The sequence below is a fragment of the Anomalospiza imberbis genome, chromosome 5 (genome assembly GCF_031753505.1).
Source record: "Anomalospiza imberbis isolate Cuckoo-Finch-1a 21T00152 chromosome 5, ASM3175350v1, whole genome shotgun sequence".
NCBI lineage: Eukaryota > Metazoa > Chordata > Aves > Passeriformes > Viduidae > Anomalospiza > Anomalospiza imberbis.
Genome location: NC_089685.1, coordinates 68528958 through 68547068, shown reverse-complemented (window position 1 = coordinate 68547068; position 18111 = coordinate 68528958). Strand labels below are relative to the sequence as shown.

Below are 18111 nucleotides of genomic sequence, written 5' to 3'. Positions count from 1 at the left end.
CCTCTGAAGGAAACATGACCTTGTATTTTGATAAGACTTCCAAATGTGATTTAAATGTCAGTATGGGTAAACTGTAGAAATCTTCTGTGATGGTTTAAATAGGATTTTCAATTTAAATTTGTCTGAACAAAAAAGAGTGAAATAGATAATTATATTGTTTAAAGGAAGGGAATGGCAGAGATTTTGAAATATTGTGTCCACTACGTAGGGAACTTTCTTACTACTTGTGTCTGTTAGTTTTTCATGCATATTTCATCCAACATTATGGATGGTTTTCACGCTTTCTTTTAGCAGCAGCTCTGGTTGTGGCTTTCAGAGCATCATTTTTTGCACCATTTGTTCTAGCACATGTGTTCGTTCTGTTGTGAAGCCCTGTGCTAGGGGTTCCTTGTTGGTGCCCCAGAATTTCTCTGTGACTGCTGTTAAAATCAGGAAGTTAGACAGTCAGCAGCTCTTGCAGTAGCTGCTGAGGTGTGACACCAAAGCAGAAAGTTACTTTTTCAGCTTTTATATCAAAGAGGATCTGGTAGGAGAGCTGAGAAAGCAAGAGATGGTTCTGAGAAGTGTGCGAGGGGACAGAGAGGCCCAAGAGCCTGTGAGCACTGTGGGAAGTGGGAATGCTGGTTTCAGTCTCTGCAGCTCTCTTGTACCTGCAGTGGCAATGGTCATCAGTAGTTTTTCTAAGCTGCTCTCAGGTAAGTGGAGATCAGAGGCTGTAAAATTACCACCACAAGAGGAAAGCAGCAGCCCTTTGTTGTGCTGGCACTAGGTGGATGTGGTGACTTGTGTGCTGAAAAACAGAAGCAGTGTTTCCTGGTATGGTGGTTTGAAAGCTCAAGAACTGACAATATGAAACCTGGTCCTTCTGGTATTTATCTTTCACTGTTGTTTTTGTTGCTTGAGGAAGTTTCCATTTAGGGCACAAATTGCTGCCTAGCTGCACTTTAGCAGCAGTATGGAACAGGTTGTGAACAGCTGTGAGTAACAGCACGCATTGCCCTCATCATCAGTTTTAACTTTAATTTTCTGTACCTTCAAACAAATTTATGAAGTTCTGTGGAAAGCACATTGCCAGCAGACAGTTTGGAGACCAGTGGTGCCGTCTTTGTTTCTTCTCATTACCTTAGTCACAAATGTAAAAATGATGTTACCATTTTACTTGGGCTGACTTACTCACTGCCCAGCTCATCTTTGTGAATTAGAAGAAGTCAAAAAGTCAGACCTCCAACTGGATGAACACCAGTGGAAGTGGACTGTTTGTTTGTTTGAAGTGAAATATTGACCCTTGCAAACAAGGGTTCTTGTCAAGGATTTCCCTTTTGATTTTTTTTTTTTTTTGGTTGACTCTAATCCTGTAATACAGGTTCCTGTATTTTCGTTTCATAGAGAAATCCACACACCAGCAATTAAGCAGAGGTGGCACTTCTCCCAAATGTTTAGCCATCATCTTTTCCTTTATTGCCAAACTTGGTTTGAAAGGAGTGTATCCTGTCAGGATCACGACAGCTTTAGCAGTTTTATCTAAGTGACTTAAAGTGTAATCTCCATGAATGAGCATAATGGCTTAGAGTCATAGCATGGTTTAGGTTCATCATTTATCAGGGATTATTCAGGGATGGGGGAGGGTTCACAGCTGCTCTGGGGCAACCTGTTTCAGTTTCTCACATGGTGACTTCTACCCTTACATTTTAGGTGGTATGGAAAATTCTCTTTTTGATGACTGTTGTTCACCTGAGTGCTGAGAACTTGCCTTGCTCTGACTTGCTTTAATTGCTGCTTTCCAGTCCAGTGAGGGGCTGTAGGGTAGATGGTGGCATTGAATCATGTGATGCTGATGGTCTGTTTATTTCTCGTACATAATGCAGGGCTTTGTCATAATTAAAAGGATTACCAAGACTGCAAGAGTCAATTGTTATTTCCTTGGCAACAAAATTGGGTTTTGTAGCATCTCTTAGAAATAAATAAATAATGAATTTGGAGCACTACACAACAAAGAAATTCTTGTGATTTCCTTTTTCCTCGACTTGTTCCTTTTCTACTTGTTCTTTTTTAGATCGGCTTCTCCAAGGCATGGTTTCACAATTATGAACAGACTAAGCATGGAAAATCGAACAGAACCCATTACTAAAGACCTCGATTTCCAGCTCCAGGACCCTTTTCTGCTCTACAGAAATGCCAGATGTAAGTACATTGGATTAAATACTGGAGTCAGGCTGTCTTCAGTCTGTTCTTGGTTAAGGTAGTCCGAGAGCTGAGACTGCAGCATTCAAGGGGTGAAACTGAAGGAATGAATTTTGCTTGTTTGATGTGCTGGAAAAGAATTTCTCAGTGTTCCCTAAAATGCCACTCTACTAAAGAAAGTATTAGGATGTGCTTAGGAGTAACCTCCTCATTTAACTGACAAATTGTTGATGTTTGTGGTTGCCTGTAGGTGATGGGCTGAGAGAGACAGTTTGTGTGTGTTTTCTGAATGCACCCCAGTCACTGCTAGGAAGTCTCAGTGTAATATTTGTAGTCTTGATTTTCTGCATAAAAATAGACAAATGCAGCCAATCCAAACCCTGTGTTCTGCTCCAGCTCCAGAACACTGTTCTTAAAGCATGTTGGAAGGCAGGTTGCTTCTCAGCTCTTAGGCGTAATTCTTGACAACATAATGCTGGGTCTAATTTAAACCCCGCTGAAAGACAAAGTTATTACTTTGGGCTTTCTGTTGGTATTGTGTGATTATCTTTGCTCAAGAATTAGCAAGTGTCAGGCAAGCTCAGAAATGAGTGGAAGACGTGAGGAAGCTTATTTGTGCATGCAGATCTGCACAAAGACCGTTAGGATGTGCAGGGAGCAGTTGTAAATCCCGTTTGTAGATGTGCTTGGAAGCAGAGCTGTAGTACCTATTCTGGGCTTTGTCCTTTATGCATAAAAGCAGATTTCAGAAATGGTCTATGTGAACTGTGATGCTCAAGTGTTCCCTCTGGATGAAGTAAAGGCAAAAGCAATCCCTGGCTTGCAAAGTAGCCCAATTTGATAATCTGCAAGACCTTCTTATTTCATAAACTAATTTGGAGTTGGGAAATACATCAAGAGGGAATCCTGTTGTTTACACACACTATGTGGTCGAAGCAATAGAGGAAGAACATTCTAAATAGCCTAAATGAAACTGCTAATTTTGAGACTATTTCCTAGGTTGACAAGGAGTAGGAATTCAGAAGGAAACTGAAAAGACTTGCAGACATCTCCAGGCTAACCTAGACTGGGCCAGACATTAGGATTTTAAGTACTGTGACACCTCTTTATTCCATCTGATTTGAAGGCTTTTGCTTATGTAGCTATAAGCTTGTTTAATCTCATTTTGGAACTTCATTAGGAGTTTATGTATGTATCTACCAATATCTACCTTTTGAAAGCTGACCTATTAATTTTTCATTTTTGTTGATACAAGTGTAATTGGAAGTTGTCATAATTCTGTGGAAGTAATTAGAAGTTGTCATAATTCTGTGGTGACAGAAAATAAGTTTTTAGTCTGATTACTGCACATAAATTGTAACTATTTTTTTTACTAAGAGAAAAATCAGGAGTTGGGTGATGTAAGCTCTTTTTTCACTGAGAGACATGAAAATTTTAGATTTGCAGGGTGTCAAATAAAAGTAGCAGCCTGTGCTTCTGAGCAGGATGTCTGGGTCTGTGGATCTGATTTTTACCAGTGTTAGCTGTTTGATCTAACCATGGGTAAATCTGTACCTCTTCATTGAATTGAGAGTTTGGTTGTTTGAGACCAGATTCATGTTTGTTTTTACTAAAAAAAACCCCCTATGAATTCTGTCGGTATCAGGTGAGTTCTGGTATAAGGTTATGTTACCCCTAGCTATTTATCTTCCTAAAATATTCTTACAAAGGTTAATAATTATTTCTTCAAGAAAACTGAAGGTTTTGATGCTTCAAAGCAAAAGCTGTTGTTTTCTCAGATTTTCATGAAGACATCTGTTTCCAGAGCAAATAGGTAGACAGTTTTTACCAATTCATTTGAGTTGTCCAGGTTTTCTTTAGGTCTCTACAATTCATGATTTCTTCACTGAGTTGCACATACATCTTGCCCTTTCTTCCTTATTTTGTATTTCAAAGCCTTTGCAACATGAAATAAAGAGATCTCCTCGACAATAAGTATGGGTTTTCACAAGGGTCTCATCCAAACACAGTTCTGAATATCCTCTTGAATTTTCTATATGAATATTTTCTTGCTCTTGTGCTTTATTGTACAGCTTGCCTTTATTTTTTTTTTTTTTTACAAAACTAAGGCTTGAGGTTTATTGTTAAATGAAGTTTACAAAACTGGGACATTTAGGCCCTTATGTTGTATTATTTTTATCTCCTGCTTTCATGTACTAAGAAGGAGTACTCAGTAATAGCTGTTTACTCTGCAGAACAGTGGACAGTTTGGCAGTAACACTTAACAGTATCTGGAAACAAATTATCTTTTTCTAACCTCTTGTTTGGCTTGGTGACTTCTTAGGCTGCTTTTCATGCATGTCTTCTTATTAGAGCTAACAAAACTAACAATTTCCTCTGTGTTCCCAATTGCTGGCCCTGCCCATTGTTTTGTTTCTTCTAATATTCAAAATTCATTTTGTACATCTGAGTATCTGTGGCTAGTTGTGTTACACAGTCTAAAATAAATATTTTTGGCAGCAAAAGGTGGTACTTGTGTACTGGAAAAGCCCGACAACATTTTGTGATGTAATACCTATCTTTTTGTAAAGCTTGCTTTGTATCCAATATATGATCACAATAGAAAAAAAAATCCAAAACTGCACACAATAAATGTAAGTTTTAGATATGCTTAAAATAAAAAGGGTGTATTTTGTCTTTTTACTTTCTTTTTCCGTATTTCTTTTATTTTTTTCATATGATCCTGGTCATCTTAAGTTGAATTATTGTCTAAACATCATGTTGGAGGCACAGTCTAATTCCAGGACTTTTCAGGCTGGATTTGGGATCCATGCCAGTTAATGTTTGCTCTGATCCGCTATTTCAGAGCAAAGTTTTTTTTGGGAAATCTGTTAGGGTAGAGCTGAGGTTATTCATTTCAAAGCCAGGAGGGAAGCTCGAATTACAGTTTTTAATGCCAGCAGAAATCTTTGTCCACCAAGGAACAGAAGGTTTATGGCTCAAACAGGCAATTTTCAATGTGACCTTTAAACTTCTATAGTTAAGTGCAATTTTAGATGTTTGCTTTCTGAGAGCAAGACAGTAGTTCTGGTTTTGTTTAGAAGATCTAACAATTTTTAAATTTTCATGAGTTACGTATTTGACTAATCTTAATGACATAATTATTACTTTTTTTCATTAGTTTTTGGTGATAGCTATTGGGAAGACCAATATTCAGAACTTGCTGCTTAAGCCTTGATGCTGATTGATACGAGGTAGTTCAGAAGAAATACATAGCAGTAAATTATTGATTAAATTACCTTAATTATCTCCCTTTAGCAGCTGTATAATAATTACAGCTATTCCTCACTCTCTACTGTGCCAAGTGTTTTTGTCTGTGTGTTGGGTCAGGGAATTATTTCTTGATTTCACTCATTTACCTTTTCATCACTGAATTCTGCTTTTGATGCTTATAGGAAAAAGGGAGTTTGGGGAATATTAAGTTCCTTATCTCAGAACTGGTTTCACCTTGAGCATTTTAGCTGCCAAGAACACAAGATCCTACCTTAAAATAGTATGCTAATTGTGACAATGATCTGATACAGGTTAATTGGGTGCTTTTCTGCTATATTGAGAGGAGAGAGAAATTGTGTGACATGTCAACCAGCATTTCTCTCTGACAGTTTCTGTACCTATTTGGACATAGAAGTTACTTTTCACTTCTGTGCCACAGTGTAGCAAGGGCTTTGCTCGCCTCATCTCCTAAACCTGAAATGGAATAAAGCCTTCCCAGTGAAAGGTGTCTGCTGAATTTGGGCTTTTGCAGACGTTCAGCAAGTGGTACCAAAGCAGAGCAGACATGCCTGCTTTTGGCAAAACTGTCCAGACACATGTGGTCTGTACATAACCTTGGCCTTCTGCATATTGACCAATAAACTACTCCTTGCTTAATTGAGACAGGCAAAATAGATATTCCAGCCTTTGTCTTTATGATGTAACAGAGTTTCCATTTGATGTTTTTGGTTTGGGTAAAAATACCGGTTTAGAAAGGAGAACCTCATTTATCAGCCTCTGTCATGCCAACATCCAGTATCAGGTCCAATATCAAAACCCCAAAAGGATGAATGCAGAAAATAGAAATGGGTATTCAATTGATTATTCCCCAAATGCTCATTCATCTTTCAGAATTTTGAAACAAATACATGTAAATGTGTTTAACTTAGTCCAGTTTGTATTATTTTTTCTCTAAATGTCTCCAAATCAGTGGTCTACTGATTCAGAACCATTACATGGCTTTCTGTTGCTGCATCATTACACAAAATGCAGTGTTTTTGTCACTACTGAATAACTTAAAACCAGGTTTTTTGAGCTTTAGTTTGTTTGCAGAAGTCTTATTCTGGCCTGCTACAACCTGCATGTTTTGTTTAAGAAAATATTTCTGTAGTTTAAAGCCCTTTGAAAAGTGTTAGTCAATTTGAAACAAAAGTGCAAACTCAAACTGTAGAAATTCTAAGTAATTTTGGCAGAAGGACCTTGTAGTGATGGTGGGTGGGACAGACGGAGACGAAAGATCTCTGAAGCCAGGGCTTGGCACTTGGGGTTTATTGCAAAGGGTGTGGGTGCAGGGGCCCTCTTGCAGCTGCCAGCTGCAGCTCAGAGCAGGCCCGAAAGAGCAAGGAAGTTCCTGTTACAATACCATAAATCTGCTTCTGTGCTGAATATTCTAATTTTCAGTAACCAATCTAGTACAAGATGCAAATGCTATAGCATTTACCTACAGCCTGTAGGAATCATCACATTACCATACTGTGTTACATTTTAAACCCTAAAAACTACTCTTCGGACCCCTTCTGCCAAGCTAGTAGGGTCTGCTCTGACCCTTGGAGCTGTCTGCAAGCAGAGAGTATTTTTTAATTAAAAGGGGATTACCTTCAGCCAGCCATACCGTTGTTTTCCAGTTGTTCACTAACTAAGGCTTGGTGTCTCAAATCTTGCTTTCGTTTCAATCTCGCTTATAGTTTCCATATTCTCAAAATCTTTTGGCAGGCAATCATATTTATAAGGCTTTCCTGTTTCATCTTCCCCAACAGGCCTTGCCCTTCTTAGGGACGTATTCTTCTCAGCCTGGTTTTTTGCTAAACAGTTTTTGGTAAAGCTGTTTTTGAAGTCTGCCTGGACTGACTAGTGCCAGTTTCAGAATACAAATGTTTGCGGTTTACCTGAGGTTCTGTCCTTGGAGACATTTTTGTCTCAGATACGAACAAATCTCTCCTCTTTTCCATTCCAGTTTCGCTCCTCTGATCAGCATTTTAAAAATTCATTGTGTATCCAGCAAGGCAGAACAACAGCAGAGGTCATGATTATCTTCCCTGGATGTTCCTGGCCTTAAAGTGAAACCTCAGTTTTGCTGGGGGTGTTGGAATACTAGCACTCTTGAGCATAGGCATTATTTGCCTTTTTTAAATTTCCAAAGGAAACATACACGCTGAAAATAATTAATATTTTTGTAAGAATTAATTCTAAACCCAGAAAATAAAGGACGCAGCATGAACTTTGTCATGTTGCATGCTTTTTTTTTTTTGAAACCTGTTTAAGTTTCTGTCCAACTTAACTGTTTTCTAGTTTGTAATCTGCAAATTTGCTTGAGAGAAGCAAGCAAGCTTCTTACTGCCTCTATTTATTGGATTCATAGTGATGATAATTTTTTTTTTCATGCAAGATGGCCTCTGGCACTCAGTTTATTGACTTCCTTGCACCGACACTCGGAAATTACCTGTTCATAAACCAGTTTATAAAAGCATAGATAAAGGCATTACTAATTTTCTGCTACATTTCCCATATAGTTCCTGCCTTTGTGGTCTATACTTCAACTAACCAATGATTTTAATGCACTTAGAAAATGGTAAAAATTACTTCAGAATGTAAAGGAAAATAATAAACTGCCCCTTGGAAATAGTATAGATATCAATTTACATTTTTATCACTAAAACACAAAATATGTGCATTTATACGTTAGGTTTTCGTGCTTTCCGTGTCATTTTAATTTTCAAGGCTACCTGAAAATCTTTAATGCCTGCTTGCTGACATATAAAAATATTATTATAACTTGATGGTGTAAGTTAATAGTGCAGTCAGGGATAGATGGACATGCAGCAGTGCTGTCTCAAGGAAAGTGGGTTTTAACATCAGTAATTATGGTTTAGCAGTCAGGTTATTTGGCTTGCCTGTTCTAGAGTGCACAAACTACAGGAGTTTGAAACCTGTAGCTAAACTCTGCTTAATTCCATGGAAGGAGGAGTGGATTTTTAACCTAGGGAAGGGAACACGAAAATGAATTAAAAATAAATCAACTGAAAAAGTGCCATAGAATATAGTTTTTTATGGAAACTGGTATTTGATCATGATTTCTTCTTTCCCCAAGTGTCTCTCATACTGAAGCTGCCACTGCTCTGAGCAGAACTCTGGACTAAGTGAACTGCAGAGGCCGCAGCCAAACTAAACTATTATTGTGACTCTAGGAGTAGCAGCTGTTAATTAATTCAGCTTTAGGGTGTTTGGGGTTTTTTTCTGTGTGTTGTGGAGAGTAAATGTTCTATGGTTTAGGTTTTTATGGTTCATATATAACAAAAAAGGAGGAGGAACTACAAAATTCCTTTTTGTTTGTCGTTTTTAAAGTAAAATTCTTTGTACTAATAAGTATTTCTAAATTTACTTTTTCCAGGGCTGCCTTATTATTCATATTTTCCTTTAAACTACATACAATTTGTAGACACCACTTCTGAAGGCTTTCAGTTTTAATTTTTGATGTGAAACACCACCTCCCTGGTCACGGCGCTCAGTGCAGCACAGATAGTTTCTATTCAGACTTTCTAAACAGGATGTTTTAGTTGTTTCTTCCTCACCCTTCCTACCCTGAGGATTTTGTGACAATTGTGGAAGCCTTTGGCTAAGCAAAGCAAACAGGTTTTCATTTGTCAAGTGGCATTTTGCAGCTGTAACTGTGATGACTGCAGCCCTCCTTTTGCTCTAATGATGTTTTTTTTGTTGTTGTTGTGTGTTGAAGGTGCTTAAAAAAAAGTAAGGAAGAGAAGTGCAGCAATGGTAATGTAGGTTTTCAGTTTCAGCCCAGTCTGGAAGTCCGAGTATGCTATGTGAGAAGAAGCAGGCTAAGAAGCTAAGACAAAAATGCTGTAGTTTTTGGGTGGCTGCTAATTATTTTGTGCATGGTACAGCTGTATCTCAGCTTGGGCAAACAAATCAGTAGGAAAAGGGTATGGAATAGAATTAGAACCATGTATCAAACATCCCACCTTTGGGGATGAGTTTCTATATGGGATGGCAGGAGAGTAATGCTGCATATATCTGCTAGACAGAGTCTTTGTTTCCCATTTATGGATGTCAGCATATAAGCAACAAATTAGCGTGTCTGGAGGTTTACTGTGGAGAGTGTAGTGCCAGTGCTGGGCATTCCTGACGTCTTTTCAAGATAAGATAGGCGTATGATGCAGTAATGCTCAAGAGTTGGGCTTGCAGCAGATAATGATTTTTTTCAGAGGGGTTATTTTCACGTGACTACCTGTATAACCTCTACTTCACACATCCCTCCTTGTACAGCATAAAATGGTAGGTGTTTCAGGAGCAGGAGAAATATGTACAGGAGTGCCTACATATTTCTCCTGCAAACGAGGATATTCCAGAGCTGGTTGCTTTTGACAAATCCCTTGTGTAACCGCCTTTGCAGCTTAATCCCTTCACATACGCACACATGTATTTAGTATTTTCAGCTTTTCTATGTTTTAAACTTCTTAGTCTCTTTGTCTACAATAAAAAAAAAAAACATTTCTTTCTTTTTCCTTATACTTTCATTCCTTTTGTTCAATCGTGTCACAGTGGAAGCGAGAAAGCAATGTTCATTAGATGCTCAAAATACAGTATATAACCAAGAGAAGCCGTCCATCTACTTAACTCCCCAGATTTGAGAATTTCTAGAATTATCTAAATCCTGTGGTGGTGTGATCACACATTCAGGGCTTCCCAGTACATTATCACCAAATACTGCTGTGAGGTATTAGGGTAGTCTCCTACATTACACAGATTGCTCTAGTTAAACAAGAAGGCAACACTTACGGCAGCTCTGAGTACAGTTTCTGTGCACACAAGTGGGTGATACTGTCTTACCTCCAGGTTTGATGTAGAAGCAGTTCAGCTGAGTTTCATGCACCAGCTTCCCCTTGTACTTGGCGTCGGGTTCCCCCGGCTGGTGGCTGGGCAGGGGGTGATACGCTTGCCGAACCAAGGCTTGAAACATTTTAAAATTCCAAGGAGCGCTGAAGCAGCTGAAGCTAAGTGTATTTTCTATAGATAGTAAAGGCACATTCCTTTTGGTTAATTTCCTTGCTTCAGGGTTATGTAATAGCCTTGTACAGAAGTTAAAACCTGAATATTGTTTTAAATGGCTGACAACTGGATCTTCTACTCTAGGAACTATTTTCTAGCTCTTTGAAACGTTTTCAATATCTTTTGCATTCTCCTTCCTTTTCTTGCTGTTCACTCCTAATCCTTTGCTTGTCCTCTGTGCCTTATGCTCAGTTGGAGCCTCCTCCTCCCCCTGTCCGTTTTTCAGGAAAACTTGGATTGAGGAGTGAAGATAATGGGTGCCATCCACCCATCAGCTCATCACCTCAGCGAGCCATGACGATCTCTGGTTTCTGTATATCCACACGGGCTCCTCTGATAATATCCTCTTGTGCTTGAAAAAAATAGGTTTGCTTAGCAGAGGGTGGACTACACTCCTGACATAGCCAGAAAACTTCTCTTGGAATGTGAGCTCGCTTACTCACACTCTTTTATATGTGTGTGTATATATATAAAAATATTTGTAACCTTCTCTCAAAACATGGAAGATAAATATGTGAGCAAGTGTATCCCACAGCACATATACAAGCTGCTCACTTCTGTCTAACTTTGATTTAATACAAGCTCTTGAGTGCCTCATCAGTGCTCTCTTTGTCAAAACAAACCTTAAATCGGCAGTAAAGAATACTTTTCAATTACAGGAGGGAAGAGGAAAGAAACCCTTCCCAAGTGTAAGATAGCATACCCTTTAAAGGACAAGGAATGTGTTATATACAGAAACATGGTGCAAGTGCTCCAGTGGAATTTCACTCAGGCTGCAAAGGCTGTGTTGCTTTTTTGTCTTAGCTGCTGTCCAAACCAGTAACAGCACTGGGCTTAATGCCTGCTGCCTGCTCTGCTTCAATGGCTGTGGCTGCAGCCCAGTTGTGGGCTTTCATAAAGTATAAAGTGTTCCTATCATAATGCATTGCTTAAAATCAATCTCAGAAAATACCCTGGTGGGTTTTTCCTGCTGGCATGATTATTTTGGACATACATATGCCTAGGACTTTTAGAGCCTGTTTTAATAATCCCATTGTATAACAGAGGTATTATTTGCATGCATAAAAACAACCAGAGAGTTTCTGTAGCCAGGAGGGGAAAAAAAAAGTAAGTAATGTAAGACACAAGCTTCAGGTCAGAAGTCAGCAATAAAGGGACTAAGAAGATTCTTTTTGTGGATCATCTGCTGCTGCCCATTGTCTTAGACAGGATATGGACTTTCTGTTTGAGCTGTACCAATTCTTTTGTCTTTGTCAAACAAACTGCCTTTCTGTAAAATTTCAACATCTTTTCCTAAACAACATACAGTGTTAAATCTTCTCTACAGGCATGTGTAGCGTCTCTCAATTAATAAGTTCATGAAATTTCATAATAATTAGAAAAAGGAGAGAACTAACATTGGAATTTTTTTTTTTTGTATGCGATGTCTTCCTGCAGGGTTTTGCTGCCTTCTGTTTATTGTTACTTGTTTTTATTCTGGTTTCTCTCATGTGAATATTTCTAACACTCTTTAACGGAAAGCAAAGTAGATATTCAAATTTGCACTGATAGTTAAAAACTGAAGGAGGGGAAAGACTGAAGAACCAGATGATGATTACTCTTAGGTTTTATTCCTAAAGGATTATGTATAAGCTAGTAAAACACTGCTGACTTCTGAACCAAAATGAAATACATATTTTTACTTTACAGTTGCTCCAGTGAAAATAGTCCCATGCAAAAAACCCCAAATTTTTATTTAAATATGATTGTATCTCTAGTCTGTAATGAGGGATTCAGAGTTGCAGGGTACCTCCCAGTGCTGCTGTTGTGAAATACGTAGCTGCTAATATAAAATGAATTTGATAAATGTGAGGGGTTTGGGTTTTTCTTCTGTTGAATTACAGGTTAAATAAGAAACTGTTTACTCTTTAAATTACATTTTCTTGGTGACAAACTTGATCTCAGGAGTTTGTTGTTTCTCTCTTTGTTCATATACACAGAATGTTCTGTACTCTTGCACAGAGAATGTCTTGTGAACAAGATTATAGGAAAGTCAGTAAACTTCTGAATAATTGGAACACTAACCTCGATTGTTAAAATAAAATTTTAAAATAGATACAAATATGTTAAAGTAGAATTACAGTAATCAAAGGAAAAAAGCAACAAGGTACTTCAAAGGGGTGTATTTGTATCTTCATGAAAGAAATTACTAAACTGCAATTTCGCAAGTAAAGTGCAGGTGAAACATTATTATTAATACTTTAATGATCCTTCAGCTTTCAAGCATGTAAGAATGTAGTGACCATATGTGAATGGTAAAGGGTTCAGGGTGAAATTTAGCTTGTGAACACAGTGTGAGCCTACCCACGGTTTGCCTGTCATTCTGTGAGAACAGTGAACGTCCTTTCTGTGCCTGTGAAATTGTACTATATTGCTAAAAATTGTACTGCAAAGTTTCTGTCTGCAGCTCTACAGACAAGCAGATGTTACCGAAGGCAGTGTAACAGCTGACTGCAAGAGAAGGGATGGTTACAGAAGAGTAGAGAAGTCTTTAATGTGTGGACTGTAACCTGTTAACAGGCTGTGGCAGAGCAATAAAAGGGAATGCATAAGATACGCTGTAAATACTAACCAACTGTTTGAGATCTCAGGAGGAGTAGTTGACTTTGCCTATTTCTATGTGGATTTTTTAAATTATTTTTCTAATCATTTTAGAACTAGAGATGGTGTAGGAAAAATGAAACAATTGCCTGTCCAAAAGGATGTTGTGTATAGAGTATGGAAATGGAAAAATACAAAAATGGGGGGTTTAAATTCTCTTGATTTTAGGATATTTCTTATGTGTTTCTTGTTACAAGAACAAGGATATACAAGTAACTCAGACTTTTATTGTTACAGGCTAAGAACTCAGTCCAGATCTGCAAATGTATTTCCATTACTTAGGATCTGAAGGTATGCAGTGGAGAAATAAGAGATGAGATCACAACAGTCAGAATTAGAAACATCATGTATAGTTAAGGTTGCTTATTTTCTTCATGAAGCCCTTTCTGAAGTTGTTCATTATTTTGTGGGAGTTAAACCATTTGGAGTGACAGCTCATCATACTGATTATAGTAAAAATTCAGGCTTCAGGAAAAAATGACATGTTATTGAACACCTATTTGAGGTTAAAATAGTCTTCTCTTTTCCCCCCCACCTCTACTAATATACTGGAAAATGGCATTGTCAGAGTTTGGAAAACAATTTGACCTTGAACTTAACTATAGCTGTGGAATTAGAGGTGTACCTTTGGCAGGTACCTCAGAGATGCACTTTAAAAATAATTGGGAACATATTCTTAGATTGGACTAAATTATAAATGAAAACCTTGATGTGAGAATCCTGGTGAGTCCTCTAGCAGCTGTGTGTGTGTCTCGGGCAGCAGAGCAGCTCTTCCCCGTGGGACTGGAAGCCCAGATACTCCACAAGAAACACACGGAAGCTGCTGCTTTTCTTAACATAGTGGAAAGAAAAAGGCTGGAAATTGAGACACTGAAGATGGCTCTCCTTTCTGTTCTTGCCAATAAAAGTAATTTTTTTCTTGTCTCCAGGCTGGAAAAGCTGTGTTGTCCCTTTCTTGATTGAGCAGTGTTCTCTTTGCTTTTTGTTACTTGGTAGGAGTGAAGTGCACCGAATCAAGAAAAGGCTTCTAGTTAAACCTCTTCCACTTGTGACAGTCTTCTATTATTATAAGCCTTTTTGCTGATGGAAGGTATGGATTGATATTTAGCCTATATTTGTGTAAGGCATTTTTGTGTTCCGCTCAGGTGATTTCTGTAGATCAGGGCCTGGCTTCATTTCGGTGTGTTGAAGACATGTTTTATTGTTTGCTTTAGAAAGTTAGCAGAGAATATAGAGCACAGGTAAGCTAAAAAAATATTCATTTCAGGTGTTGAGGAGTTGCTTTTGTTTTCCAGTAAGCCTTTCTCTGATGGATTTTTATTTCACAGGAACCCTGCTTGTGTTGAATGAGGATATTGGGATGTATTTTTTAGCTTATGGAACTCTCATCTGACGGGGACATTTTGGAAGTCTATTGTGAAATAGTAACGGGAACTATTTGTTATTTAAGAGGGCCTATTTATAAGAAAAAGTATTTCTTAAGAACAGCTTGTTATTTAAGAAATTGATAGCCTGGCATCTACAGTCTTCCTGCCTTAATTTCAGTGTCATGCACCATCATGATTTAAAAATTATTTGGAACTGATGATGCAATGGCAAGAGGTGTGACTGGAAAACCAGTGGTGTGGGGGGAAAAAAAAATCTCTAAGCCAGGTGGACCATAACATAGATGCTATTCCTGTGTCAGGACTAAAAATTTCTTGTAGCATCAACAGAAGGCATATTTAAGGGAAATCTTGCAAATACAGTTTGCATTTGGGCTCTTTTCCAAAAAAAGTAAAGAACCTGCTGATGGACTCTTTCATCTGCTGAGCTTTATGGAAATAAGTGCATCAATGGGCTCTAAATTTTCCTGCAGTACTAACAGAACTTCAGCTTTGAGGCCATTTAGGGGGCTTTCTATTTTGTTTGACTGCTACACAGTTGATTTTTTTCTTAATAAAAATTTCTGATAAATTTGGATTAAATATCTGCCCGAAGTCAGTCTCTCACAGTCGAGTCACAGACATGATTTATTAAACCATCCACCATGTCTGTGCTGTCCCTTTTTTTGCCTCATGAAACCAGAAATATTTGCTGGCTCTATCTGGAAGTCTGCAAATTGGTCCCCCAAATTTCACAGCTGATAGATCATGGTAGGAATATTTCAGGGTCCATTCTATTAACAAAAATTTTGTCTTGTTTTTAAGGCATAGTTCCAAGAACAATTAAACAGATGGTAGTGACGAACTTATTCTTGACTTCAGTAATGTTGCCAATCACTGCCCACTCTCAAATCATTTGCTTTTGGGGAAAGGGGTCTGGAGGGGCTTTTTCATTTTGTTGGGAGTTATGTTGTTGCATATTTTGTGGTTATTTTTTAATAAAATTGCTTTATCAGTTCCCTCCTCAGTTGAATTTCACTGGTTAAGCTGAAAAATGGCCCTGTATAATCATCGCTTTGCATTGACATGTCTCTGAGTGACATTTTTTTGTAGCTTGCTTGTTCATACATAATATTTTAAACATTTGAGATAATGGAAATAAAAAGTCATCCTTTTCCCTGTCTTTTTTAACAGTTCCCTATATAAGTGGATCAGTGTCTGATAATTTAACAGGTAGGGCCTTTTCAGAGCTTTTTAGGAATTTAGGTTAAGCTCATAGCAAAATACACATTTTTGTTGTTTGAAAAACTCTTTCCTTGCTTCAGTTTATTGACATTTTTATGCCTGAGGAATTATTAAAATTTTGACTTCTCTTTAAAATCTTCCAGAAATACCAGGATATAGCCAGAGAGAAATTTCCATTATTTAGAAACAAAAACTTTTACCTAATACATATTTTGTATTGTGCAGCTTTGCACAATGTTGAGAAGCAAGAGGCCTAAAAATTTCACTCGTGTTGATGAGCCACATTTCTATCAATATGGTAGAAAAGGATACAATTGAAATCTTTTTTCTAGTGTTTTGAGTTTAAGAGGAATATTTTGTGTTTGAAAAAACTTAAAGCCTACTTAGAGCTGAAAGAACTTAGAGAATCCTAAACTAGGAAATGCCAAAGTTAAGGCTGGTTGTGCAATCTCTCTGTTTGTGGACTTTTATATTGTGTGGTTTTCTTCTTTTGCAATAAGGATTTTGTTTCAGCTACCAAACAGCTGGAGTGGTGTTCACATCGAGAGGCTACTCAGTGTTCTGGTTTTTTCCTCATTACTCATGTATGGCCTTTGTTATATGCCACTGGAGTTCTGCACTAGAGTCGGAATTATTGGGTTTTCACGTTGTTTTCTCCAATAATCATCACTATAAAAGCTGGTAACTCGTGAACAAAGAGAACTGTTTTACCTTGCTCAGATTAGAAATACTATTCTTCCCATTTCACTAATTGGGATCCTCGGGCAGAGTAGTTACAATTAGAATGGAGTGTCTGACTTCAATTACTCAAGCCAAATTTTTCCAGTGTATTTATTAGTCATATGTTCAAAAACACTTCTTACAGACTCAGATTGGGATGATTGGTGTTTTTGCAGGCCACACAGTCAAGTGTTGCACCCAGGTCTAGGATCTCGACTCAGCCACTGGGAAATGAAGCACACACAGCCACTGCAGCCACTTCAGATAACATTTCACAGCTTGCGTATCGTTGCATAACATCTCTGGGATGGAATTCAGCTTTCCAGGATAGTGTGCAGCTGTCTGCTCAGGTTTTTTTATATTTTTCCCTTGTTGCAGTCCTAAACATAGCAACGTAAAGGTGTCTGCCTGCCTTGCAAGACATGGATACAGAAACTTCTTTTTCATATAGCCATGTGTGGATTTACATATTCAGGAGCAAGAGTCTAGACTATACATAGAGCAAAATACCTTAAGAAGCATGGAATCAAGAATAAAACACAAACATTTCATAATTGGGGTATTATTATTGGTATTTTTAATACAGGCAAGTATAAAACAGTTCCTAGGTACAGGGGAATCTCTAGTCAGTAGTTATTTCTGTATCCATTTTTACCAAGCTTAAAGACTTGATGTCTCTGTGGAGAAATAGCTTAAAAATCACGTGTTGCTGGTACACTGAGACAAAAGCTTTGATAATGGAAATGTCTATCCAGAAGACAAAAATCTAATCACTGGAATAATGAAGAGGAAAAAAAATAGTCCTAGAAAATGCCTTTCTTTTTAATAGAATACTTAACGCAAATGATTGAAGTTGATAAGAAATTCTATATTATCGTAATAACTAAATTAATGTTTCAAATATTGAGAGGTTAGAAATTGTTATCTATAATTCTGAAAGATAGCAGCTGTCAGCTTCTGCTTATAAATAGTATCAAGTGTTCTAGTGTTAGTGAGGACAGGAGAAATCCATAGCCAAAAAAATGAAAATTGTAAGGCGGAAGCTTTCGAGTTGGCTCTGAAGTCGTGATTTAAAACTTAAATAGTGTCCTTCCTGAAATTCAGTCACTGAGCTATTAAAGGAGCTTCACAGATTTGGGTAAAATTTTTCAGTTTTGATTTATGAGTAGCCTGCCTTTTAGAAATTCTAAAAATTCTAAATACTGATACCCTTAATAATTAACAATTTCTGTCAGTTTACTTAAGTAATTTATTTAGCTTCCCATTCAATGTTAATTGGATCTTCTTGATTTCATAGCTGCATTATGTCATAGTTTTGTGTAATCTTGTTAACAACATTGTAATTTTGGCCCTTTTTTTCCTTTAATGTCATCAGTTCATTACTTGACTTTGTTTTTACTTTTTTCTGTTTTTTACAATAATCTCCTCTTACATAACTTTATGGTTGAAGCTGGGCCTAAAAGTGCCTTAATATTTCCTCTTCTGTTTGGCAGTAGAAAAATTTGCTTTGTGTCTCCAATGTTTCGTGATTCATTTTTAACATGAATATGAAATTACCACTCTACACATGATACTTAGATGTGGAATTCTATTTTGTCAAACAGTC

The 18111-nt window shown here is 37.6% G+C and overlaps 2 protein-coding genes across 36 annotated transcripts in view; one reads left to right on the top strand and one right to left on the bottom strand.

The window, feature by feature from the left end:
- Positions 1–10856, bottom strand: part of CACNA1C (calcium voltage-gated channel subunit alpha1 C) — a 457310-nt gene extending 446454 nt beyond the window's left edge. For 6 of the 35 annotated variants that reach the window (XM_068191792.1, XM_068191794.1, XM_068191805.1 and 3 more), the window contains exon 1: positions 10318–10853. In XM_068191792.1, the coding sequence (XP_068047893.1) occupies positions 10318–10447 (130 nt within the window). In that variant the 5' untranslated portion in view covers positions 10448–10853. Of the gene's footprint in view, positions 1–10317 lie in introns of all 35 variants that reach the window. The other 29 variants (XM_068191807.1, XM_068191815.1, XM_068191832.1 and 26 more) reach the window with 9 other exon arrangements.
- DCP1B (decapping mRNA 1B) overlaps positions 1–18111 on the top strand; it is a 39862-nt gene that overhangs the window by 1933 nt on the left and 19818 nt on the right. Inside the window, exon 3 of the mRNA XM_068191833.1 lies at positions 2054–2181. Within this exon, the coding sequence (XP_068047934.1) occupies positions 2054–2181 (128 nt within the window). The remainder of the gene's footprint in view (positions 1–2053; positions 2182–18111) is intronic.